We start from the raw sequence: 11,966 nt of genomic DNA on the forward strand, positions 1-11,966 counted from the left end.
CTTAATATTTGCAGAAAAAAGTCAGTAAAAATTCTTCATATTTGCAGAAAAAAGTTAGTAAAAAAGTCTTTCCATTTTTTTAAAAAAAGGTCTCAATATTTCAAGAAAGAAGTCAGTTCAGAAGTGTTAATATTTCTAAAAAAGGAAAAGAAATAAAGGAATATTTTCCTCTCATTTGGATAAACACCTCCAATCGTGAGTTGATTGTATCGTTACATCACTGTGTGTAAATAAAGTTAGGTTTCATTCAGAAAAACCAGCTGATTAGCAGTGTCAGTGTGTGACTTGGAGGAGGAAGACTCTCCTTCATCCTTTCACTCTTCATCCCTCCATCATCTCATCCTCACCTCCACCCTAACCCCTCGTTTCCTTTCCTTTTCCAGCTCACCTTTCCTCCGGAGTTGATGAAGTAGAAATATGACACTAATTAAAGTTCCCTCCTTCGGTCTGTCTGCTGCTTCTCTCTCTAACATCTCCTCTCTGATTGGCTGATGGTCTGCTGCTTCTCTCTAACATCTCTTCTCTGATTGGCTGATGGGTGACTAACAAGCTCCGCCTCTCAGTGCTGTTCTTCCAGATACTTCAGAAGGAGCCGCCTCTCTCCTGTTTCCTCTCTCTCTGTCTCTGTCGCTCTCTCTCTCCCTCCCTCTGTCTCTCCCTGCCTCCCTCCCTCTGTCTCTCCCTCCCTCTCTGTCTTTCCCTCCCTCTCTCTGTCTCTCCCGCCCCCTCTCTGTCTCCCCCTCCCTCCCTCTCTCTCTCTGTCCCTCTCTCTCCCTCCCCCTCCCTCCCTCTCTCTCTGTCCCTCCCTCCCTCCCTCCCTCCTCTCAGTGTTAACTCCCCTTGTGTTCTGCAGGCCGAGGAGGATCTCGAGGAGCTCCCAGAGGAGGAGGAGGAGGACGAGACTCTCGTGAGGACTTCGACCAACCGGGAGGAGGTGATTTCACAGAGTTCAGCAGATCCCAGCCGACCAATCAGAACCCTGTACACAGAGGGCGGGACAATATCCCCGAGCTAACCAATGAATCCAGGGCCAGAGTTTAGAACCAAGCAAATTACAGCCGCAACACATTTTTATTTCACTAATAATCTCACACAATTAAAGGGTAACTTTGGTTTCCTTTCAACCCACGTTTCTGTGTCTAAGTGACTGATGTGAACAACAATCTTTGACATTGCTCCAGTTTTGAGCGAGATCGCTGCAGTTAGTGAAACAAACTACAATGTAAGTTATCCGGAAATCGCACAGCTTCAATTTACATCCACTAAAAGTGACAGACTCAGATTATTAAGAGTCAGTCATTAAGAGTCTGACAACATTATGGAAAGGATCCCTACAGAGATAGACCTTTCCATCTGTGAAAATGCGATCGCTAAACCCACCAGACTCCATGTAAATAATCAGGACTTTTATCATCGTAAAACACACTTCATTCAAAGTGGACAGAAACTAAATAAAACTACCAAAAGTCGTCTTGGTTCATCTTTCCACTGTTCCAACAATCACCACTCTGGTTTGGTTGAAATTAACTCTTAATTCACCCATTTACATGTGGAAATATGCTGGCTCTATACACGCTAAAAGTCCTGATTATTTACATGAGTCTGGTGGAAATATGCTGGCTCTATACACGCTAAAAGTCCTGATTATTTACATGGAGTCTGGTGGGTCAGTGGACTCTAACTGCTGCTGAACATTAGTACTGTAGGGTTACATTACAGCTTGGTTCTTGTTTAATACTGGACCAGTTTCACAGATTGTTGTTCCATCAGACACTCGGACACAAACACATGGAGACATAGAGTCCAGGTTGGAAAACACTGGAGTCACCCTTTAAAAGAGAGACTGTTGACCTTTGACCCCCATAGCCAGGCTCTGCCTCCTGAAGCTGCTGGATACCCACCCTGATTTTGTCCCATCATGCATTTCACCTCAGCAATCTCATGCTCACCAGTCACCTTACAGGTTCCAGACTCTGCAGGACAGCTGAGGGCTGTCTGTCTCTCTGCCTCTATGTCTGTCTGTGTCTCTGTCTGTCTGTTTCTCTCTGTCTTCTGTCTGTGTCTCTGTCTGCCTGTCTGTCTCTTTGTCTGTGTGTCTCTGTCTGCCTGTCTGTCTGTCTCTCTCTCTCTCTCTCTCTGCAGGTTTCAGAGACGATATTTTGGTCTCCTTGTGAAGTTGATGTTTTGTTGACAGTGTTTGTGTCCGTGTCCATGCAGGTTTCAGAGACGATGACTTCATGGGAGGGCGGAGTCGAGGCGGCGGTCGCCCCGGTGACAGGCGGGGGGGCCCCGGCGCCGGAGGACTGGGAGGACCGGGAGCAGGAGGACCCGGAGGATCGGCTCGCTTCAGAGAAGGAGGACCCCCCCGCGGAGGAGGAACCACAGACTTCAGGGAACCATCTGAAGGTGCTTGATTTACTTTAGTCGTATCATTGTCAACTTTTTCATTCAGTAGTTGTTTTTAGTTAGTATGCTTTTTTGTTAACGACATGTAGGGCTGCACGATATGAGGAAAATATTAGTAATAGACCGATTTTATCGGCCGGCCGATATATTGGTCCGATATTTGTGTTTTTACGTGTATCGGCATCGATACACGCGTTCACCGATAGTTTTTTCCCGGCATTATTTACAGACAGGCGTCCACAGGCAGCTCTGTGTTGCTGGAGACGCTGCAGTTCTGGGGCAGTGCAGACCATGCACTGCCCCTCCCCCACTAGCAGAGTGCTGGTGCTGGAAGCCTGGCAGGCTTTCAGCACCATGGTAGTCTTAAATTACAAATCAAGCACTTTATTTCAATGGCTACTTTTCAGGTTTATTGTTTTCTTAAATTATTTAAATATGTTGACAAAGGACATTTTGTGATGACCTGATTATATCTGTCTTATAATATGTCAGCAAGCAATGCATCATCAAGGCTGTGTTGTAGATGTTGACCCTGGCACAGTTAACCATATGCAGCGCACCCATCCATATGATGCACATTGCACACATCATTTGGGTGATATGAATGTAAGATGATTGCAGAAGTGACACTGATCTGTGTTTTTGGTTATTCTTTTTAAAGAAATGGCAGAGCAGATTCCCGAAAACAAATCCAGTGTGGCAGGGTTTACATTTTTATGATGTAAATTGAGGGAGCAAAAGCAGTATCGGCTCCAAATATCGGCTCAAGAAAATCGGCAGCCCGTATCGGTCATTGGCTAAGGCTGATGGAAAAAAAAAATCGGCATCGGCACTAAAACATCCATATCGGTCGATCCCTAGAAAATATGCGCTGTGCGATAAGGTTGTTAAATATGGCGATAACGATATTTCTTGCGATAAATAAACATATATTAAGGTGTACTCTGTTCTGCATTTCTGCATTCTTCAGTATTCGGCTAAAATACAACAAATTCTTGTTGAGTGTAAAACAAACGAAAGGAAATATTTTCCAACATTATTTTATTGAAGAAATTGAACATTGAATTGAATATAAAAGGCACCACTAAAAAAAGAATGTTTCTTTTTAAACTGTAATTTTCTGCTGATATTTTCTTTCAAATAACACAAGAAATCTCTGAGTGTGTAAAAGTAGCATTGATGATATCAAAATCAGACAGACTAAGTAATTTGCACTGATATAATTACAGCTTTGCACAGTCAACAGTCAACATTTTTATTCCCCATAAGTGTACAATTAACCAGCCCGTTTACACCTTCTGTTTGGTGCAATCTATACTGAATATAAAAAAGTGCTTAATAAAGCTCCAAGGAATTCCACAGGTTTCCATTTTAATCATTAAGTATGAAAACAATGCTGCTCTCAAGTTTTAGATAAAATGGCTTTCACACAAGGTCCCTTTTGATAAGTAAATGTAAACAATATGTCGCAGCCTCTCGCGATGTGTATTTTGTGCCAGTTGTAGGGCTGCCACCTCTTAGTCGATTAGTCGACTAATCGGTCGTTTTGGTCTTAGTCGACTAAGATTTCTTTAGTTGATGAGTCATTTTTTTATGCTTATTCATGCTTAATTACTCATTTCCAAGAAACTTATGAGCACATTTCTGGTAAACACAAGATTTAAAGTGGTGCTTTTGCAGGATTAATTGTGGAGAAACTCAGTTTTACAGATGGTTCATTAACTACATTTATATTGTGCTTTTCTAGTCTTAACCACCTCTCAAAGAGCACAGCTCTGTCGATTACATCAACTAATCCATTAATCGACAAAATCATATAAGTGTTAGTCGAGTAAGAATTTCTTTAGCCGAGGACAGCCCTAGCCAGTTGATATTGCGATAATGATTAAAATAATATATATTGTGCAGCCCTAACTACATGACATGTTGACGCTAATCACGTAATTCCTAGTTGTTGAATTTTTGAATGTTTTTTTACCGTTGCTGACACTTTTTAAAATGTTTTCTTTGACACTTTTCGAGGCGTTTTTTCTGCGCTTTTGTTGATGCTTTTGATCAATTTTTTCTGTTTTTTTTTTAATGCTTTTGGTTTTGATGTTTTTCTTTCCAATTTTACAACCCCGTTCAGTGTGTAAAGACGTGTTCCTGTTTGTTTCTCTACAGAGGAGCGTTGGGTTTATAACCCTTGTGTTGTCGTCCCGTCGACCTGCAACTTTGTGTTTTTCTGGGTCGACATTTCAACATTTTGTTCTTTTTTTACATTTTTCACGACGTTCTTGTCACTTTTTTGGCGTATATTTAAAAAAAAAAAAATTCTGCGCTTTTGTAGCTTTATTCAACATTATTTTGTCGTAGTTCTGATATTGAAAGTTTTTGTCAACGGGTCAAATTTGACCGGAGGAAAAGAGGAGGGATAACCCTTAGAAAAAGCTATAAAAATGCTGGAAAAAAATAAAAAAAATTTTTTTAGAAAGTTTTTAAATAAACGCTGAAAGAAGTGACCAAAAGCATCGGAAAAAGTGACAACAAATTTTTTTTTTTACAAAAACGAATAAAAAAACGCCAAAAAAATTGGGTAATTGGAATAAAATCGACAAAAACGTCAAAGTGTAGAAAAAGAACAACAAAATGTTGAAATTTCGACCCAGAAAAACACAAAGTTGCAGGTCGATGTGTGTGTGTCTCTACAGAGGAGCGTTGAGTTTATTAAGTTGTGTGTTTTTGTTGATTTTATTCCAATTTGTTTGTCACCTTTTTGGCGTAGTTTTATTTGTTGTCACATTTTTATTACGTTTTTCTGTCACTTTTTCCAATGTTTTTTTTCCACTTCTTTCAAATTTTTTGCCGTTTTTTTATTTATGTTTTTGTGAAATTTTTAACAAGTTCTTTGTCATCTTTGGCGATGCTTTCAGTCACTTCTTTCACTTCTTTTTCCTGCGTTTTTGTAGCTGTTTCCAACATTTGTCACCTTTTTCAAAGTTCTTTTGTCATAGTTCTGATATAGAAATTCGGTTTATTAAGTTGTGTCTGTTTTGTGTCTGTTGTGTGTTTCTCTACAGAGGAGAGTTGAGTTTATTAAGTTGTGTGTCTGTTGTGCGTTTGTGTCTCTACAGAGGAGCGTGCACAGCGGCCTCGGCTGCAGCTGAAGCCTCGGACCGTCTCTGAGCCGCTCAACCAGGTCGCCAACCCAAACTCTGCCATCTTCGGCGGAGCCAAGCCGCGAGAGGAGGTGATCCCCAAAGAAAAGCCTTAAGAGACTGACGGCCCGAGGGAGGGGGGGGGGGGGACTTTACCACGGGAAAGGAAAGAGAGAAACGCCAACGGGATGAGCTTAAAACGGCGCGGTTAGCTTTCCTTCCTGACAGACAGACTGGCAGCGAGTACACGATACAATATTATACCGATACATTCATATCCATTTAAAGAAAGCTACTGAAATATGATTTGACAGTTTTATAACGGAGTTCTTCCAGACATACATATTAAAGCTGCAAGTGTGGTCCAGCGTTTGCACGATAATCGAGAGGGAGTTCGATTTTTAAGTGGCGTGTGGCACGTGCATGAGGCATGTACTTCCGGTACATCTGTATGCCAATTGCGTGTGAATTGACGCCGTAGTGAGTAGTATGAAACGGCGAAAATCTGCGTAGAGAAATGGGTAGGGAGGGAGCAACCCTGTTCTTCTTTTTCTAATCCCAACCCCGTTCTTCTTTTCCTAATCCCAACCCCGTTCTTCTTTTTCTAATCCTAACCCCGTTCTTCTTTTCCTAATCCCATCCTAACCCCGTTCTTCTTTTCCTAATCCCATCCTAACCCCGTTCTTCTTTTCCTAATCCCAACCGATTGCGTGTGAATTGACGCCGTAGCGAGTAGTATGAAACGGCGAAAATCTGCGTAGAGAAATCTTCTTTTCCCAATCCCAACCATTTCCTCTTTTCCTTCTTTCCTTGAACGCAACCCGTGTGTGACGTAGCCTCGCGGTAGCACGTTATATTTATATTATATTGTACGTTATTTTACGTCTATATTTTACATTATATTTTAAAAATCTAAAGTTATATTTTACATTTTACGGTACGTTTCTAAATTATATTTTATGTCTTATGGTGAAGGACATGCCACTTCCGGCTGCCACACGCCACTTAAAAATCAAACTCCTACTGCGATAATCAGCAGTGCGCACTTCAGTGCAACCACTTCCTGTTTTCGCGGCGTTACGTGACAATATGCCGCCTTGCTGCTAGGGTTGGGCATTGAGAACTGATTCCTACTTGGAATCGCTTCAAAAATTACAATTCCAGTGGAATCGTAATCTTTTATTGGAATCCGAACCAAATCGGATTTGGTTTCAAATCCGATCATAGCTTCCCAATTTAACATGCGCAAGTTTTGGTTTCCGTAGCGACCAGGCGCTTGTTGTGTTGCAGCCACGGAGCCCAGTAAGCGGCACTCTAGTCTGGCTTTATTTTACTTTGAAAAAGCAGAAAAACTGCAACCCACCATTGAATCAAAATAATACTTTCCTCTTATTTGTTTCAACTCCACATCTCAAAGAACAGGAATCCAAGGAAGAATCAGAATCGTTAAAATCCAACCGATGCCCAACCCTACTCGCCACGCCAACACCGTTGGACGAAAGCGCAAAAGATATACAACTTAGCTTCGCCGAGGTGTTCTGATCGGGCTCGCCAAATTACAAGTGGATCGGGTGAAATCTGTAGGAGGAGTTAGTTAAAGTACGACCTCTGCACACGGTCCAAAACATCCAAAACACACACAGAGTAGATCTGTCAGATGGTTAAATGTAAAACAAACAAGTATATATGAAGTGGGACTCTCAGATGAAGCTGCATCTCACAGAGGATTACGTTACGTTATGTATCGGTGATAATGTTGGATCGTGGTTCTTTAAAACGCCGAGAGGACGCCACCCTCCTCTTCTTCTACTACTTCTTCTTCTTCTCCATCTTCAGTCTGAGCAGACTATTAATTCTTCGAGAGAATAAAGAATAATCTTTCCACTCTGACTCGATGAATCATAAACTGTAAACACAACGAGCAGCTCGAGGATGCATGCGCCCCCCCCCAGCCCCCCCTCTGCTTTCTGTGATGTCATAGCTGCTTTGTCCCGTAGCCCCGCCCCCTTTCTGGGTCAAAGGTCACCCGCCATTTATTTACAGGCAGAGAGAGACACAGAGAGAGAGAGAGACAGGCAGACAGACACAGAGAGAGAAAGACAGACCGAGAGAGAGACAGGCAGACAGAGAGACAGACAGAGAGCGAGAGAGAGACTGGCAGACAGACAAACAGAGAGAGACAGACAGACAGACAGACAGACAGACAGAAAGAGAGACAGACAGAAAAGACAGAGAGAGAGACAGACAGACAGACTTTAAACCTGTACAGAGAGTTTTTTGTAGCTTTGATCATATTTCTTGCTGTTTTCAGTTTTTTACCTTTGTTTCTCCTTGGGGGCGTGGCCTACAGTTACGGCTTCTCTGATTGGCTCTCAGGGCCGATGAGAGTCAAACATGTCCAGTCCAATCAGATTTAACTCAACGGGTGTCTCTGATTGGTCCGTTGATCCGCCCTGAAAACTTCACCTGAAAAACGAGAGGAAACATCTTTCTTTCCATTTCTTCTAACTTTAACTCAACTTTCTCTAAACTTGGCGCCACGCTTCTCACCGGACGGGAATCCTGTAACCAAGGCAACCAGCTACGTGATGAATCACGGCCATAAAATATTAGATCTGGGGCAAAAGAGAAAAAAAAAAAAAGTCTAACTTTTTTTTTTTTAAACTGAAAAAAGCGACAAAAACATCGGCACACGGGGGCGCAACACGCACGTATGGAAGGACAGACACAGACACACTAACATACACACATAGACACACACACACACTAACATACACAGACACACAGAAACACACACACTAACATACACAGAAACACACACACACTAACACACGCATACTAACACACAGACACATAGACACACATACTAACGCACACATTAATACACACACACACACAGACACTAACACACACAGACACACTTACCCACACAGACACACACACACACACACACAAAGACACTAATACACACACAGACACACTTACACACTGAGACACACACACAGACACACACAGACACTAACAGACACACTTACCCACACAGACACACACACAGACACACACAAAGACACTAATACACACACAGACACACACACACACACACACAGACACTAACACACACACACACACACACAGACACACACACACACACACACACACAGACACACAGACACAGACACTAACACACACACACACACACACACACACACACACACACACAGACACAGACACACACACACAGACACACACACACACACACACACAGACACACACACAGACACTAACACACACACACAGACACACACACAGACACACACACACACACACACACACACACACACACACACACACACACACACACACACAGAGCCGCGGCGGCGTCCTATCACGGTGCCAGTGAGGGTCTGACCAGCGTTGTAGACGGAGGAGGAGAGACGACCCGTTTCAGCTTCTTTGGTTGTTTCCATTTTGATGGTGAAGTTGATTGTTGATCTCTTGTTTCCTTTCTTATATTTTCTTATTATCTCATCAACAGCTTTAAAGAAAACACACGAAGAGAGAGAAAGAGGTGAAGAAAGAAATGTTGTTGATGTTGTTGTTGGTGGCTCAGCTGGTGGGCTCCAAAATGTCACTAAAGGGGGATTTTAACGCTTTATTCAATGTTTAGATGCTTTATTTAAAAGGAATGAAAGAAAGAGAGGCAGACAGGCAGACAGACAGATACACAGACAGATACACAGACAGGCAGACAGACAGATACACAGACAGACAGACAGGCAGACAGACAGATACACAGACAGATACACAGACAGGCAGACAGACAGATACACAGACAGACAGGCAGATACACAGACAGACAGGTAGATACACAGACAGACAGGCAGACACAGACAGACAGACAGACAGGCAGGCAGACAGACAGACAGACAGTCACACAGACAGATTCAGACAGACAGATAGACAGACAGGCAGATACACAGACAGACAGACAGGCAGGCAGACAGACACAGTCACACAGACAGATTCAGACAGACAGATAGACAGACAGATACACAGTCAGACAGACAGATACACAGACACACAGACAGACGGATACACAGACAGACAGACACAGTCAGACAGACAGACAGACAGACAGATGGGGGAAGAGAGGTTAAAGTGAAATAAGAAAGTAGAAAACGTTGTTCTACGTGTGTGTGACTCTCACCTCTCTGGTCTTTCTGAGGATCTATCAACACAACATTTATTTTGACGATTTCATCTCTTTATTTCAAATTTTATTGTCAAGTTTTGTCACATTTTGGTGTTTATTTTCTAAGTCTCAGCTGCTTTTTTTCTTTGAAGATTTTGTTGCTCCTTTTGATGTTTTTGTCTCTTTTCGACTTCAACTCTCACGGTGTTTCTCCGTACGTATCAACATGACGTTTTAGGCCATATTTCTTTCTTTTACACTTTCAGGGCTTTTTTTTCTAAGATTTTGTCGCTTTTTTATGCGTTTTTTAAAACTTTTTTCAATGTTTTTATCACTTTTTTGACTAACGGTCTTTCTTAATATTTAGCTAAGTAAACTGTTGATGGTATTTTTTGGCGCTTTCAGCACAATTTTAAAGATTTTGTTGCTTTCTTTGACGATATTTCTTAGATTCTATCCATCAACGCTTAAGACAGAACATTTAGACTCTTGTTTCTACGGGTTTTTCTGACTTTTTTACGTCCACTCTGACGGTAATTATAGTAGTTAGAGAGACACACACACACACACACACACACACAGAGACACACACTCGCAGAGAGACACACAGACACACACACACACACACACACACACAAATAGATACACACACATACACAGACACACACTCACAGACACAGACACACAAACACACACACAGAGACACACGCACACACAAATAGATACACACACATACACAGACACACACTCACAAACACACACACACACACACACACACACACACAGAGACACACTCGCAGAGAGAGACACACACACATAGATACACACTCACAGACACACACACACACTCACAGACACTCACAGACACACACACAGACACACACTCACAAACACACACACAGACACACACACACAGAGACACACTCGCAGAGAGACACACATAGATACACACTCACAGACACACACACACACTCACAGACACACACTCACAGACACACTCACAGACACACACAAACACACACACAGACACACACACAGAGACAAATACATTTATCAAAGTAAATTTTAGATTTTTTGACCCTTTTTTCCGAAGTTTCTGTCGCTCTTTCAACGTTTTTCGAACTCTTCATTTCTCTTCTTCACGTCCTTTGTGAAGGATGATGTCAGTTTATCTCCAAGTTTTAGTTGCTGCAGAGAGAATGAAAAAGGGAAGGAAAGAAAGGAAGGAAGGAAGGTAGACGGGGGAGAATAATAAGAAATCAGACATAAACAGTGTGTATATTTCCGTGTTAATTTGATTCTTTCCTTCCTTCTGTTCTTTCTTTTTGTCCTCCTTCCATCTGTCTTTGATTGCAGCTTCCCTGACTCATTTAAACCCGCCGCCGCCGCACGCCGCCACCGCCGCACGCCGCCAGACGGTGGCGCCTAACGCATCATGTCACCAGCGGGAAAAAAGAAGAAATGTAAAAAAAGGTTTTTGTGCTGTTGTTTTTGTTTACTTCAGTGAGTGTTGCATCTGCCGCCAATATAATAACAAATAAAGGTTTTGTAAAAATTGATGAAAAGTTCTGAATGAGAAGTCCAAATGGAGTTTGGTTTGTAGATAAAACTTAGAAATGTTCCCACGTACCGGTACCGTGGGCGCCTCGGATATCGCCTGAAAACGCTGGCGTCGGTGTCAGCGAGTACCGATCCCATACCCTAACCCGAAAAATCAACTTTAAGGTTGTTTGTTTATGTTGTTATTGCCGTTATAACTCGCTGTCAAACTGGACAGTAGAAGAAAGTTCTGTAACAACGCAAAATGTAATACATTTTTTAACTTTGTTTGCCAAACTCCACCAGACTCCATGTAAATTATCACTACTTTTATCATCGTAAAACACACTTCATTCAAAGTGGACAGAAACTAAATCAAACTATCAAAAGCCGTCTTGGTTCATCTTTCCACTGTTCCAACAATCACAACTCTGGTTTGGTTGAAATACACCCTTAATTCACCTATTTACATGTGGAGATATGCTGGCTCTATACACGCTAAAAGTACTGATTATTTACATGGAGTCTGGTGGAGATATGCTGACTCTATACACGCTAAAAGTACTGATTATTTACATGGAGTCTGGTGGAGATATGCTGACTCTATACAGGCTAAAAGTCCTGATTATTTACATGGAGTCTGGTGTAGTTTGGTGATGGTGATTTCGGGGCCGTTTCATGTTAAACTAAAA

General features: G+C 42.1%; 1 protein-coding gene across 6 annotated transcripts in view; it reads left to right on the forward strand.

The window, feature by feature from the left end:
- Positions 1 to 11,294, forward strand: part of eif4h (eukaryotic translation initiation factor 4h) — a 19,388-nt gene extending 8,094 nt beyond the window's left edge. For 2 of the 6 annotated variants that reach the window (XM_036002077.1, XM_031303822.2), the window contains exons 5-7: positions 854 to 934; positions 2,218 to 2,406; positions 5,520 to 5,674. In XM_036002077.1, coding sequence (XP_035857970.1) covers positions 854 to 934; positions 2,218 to 2,406; positions 5,520 to 5,659 — 410 coding nt within the window. In that variant the 3' untranslated portion in view covers positions 5,660 to 5,674. Of the gene's footprint in view, positions 1 to 853; positions 935 to 2,217; positions 2,407 to 5,519; positions 5,675 to 9,078; positions 9,112 to 11,091 lie in introns of those variants that run through there. The other 4 variants (XM_036002080.1, XM_036002081.1, XM_036002079.1 and 1 more) reach the window with 3 other exon arrangements.
- The last annotated feature ends 672 nt before the right edge of the window (positions 11,295 to 11,966 follow it).

This window comes from Sander lucioperca, chromosome 6, assembly GCF_008315115.2.
Source record: "Sander lucioperca isolate FBNREF2018 chromosome 6, SLUC_FBN_1.2, whole genome shotgun sequence".
NCBI lineage: Eukaryota > Metazoa > Chordata > Actinopteri > Perciformes > Percidae > Sander > Sander lucioperca.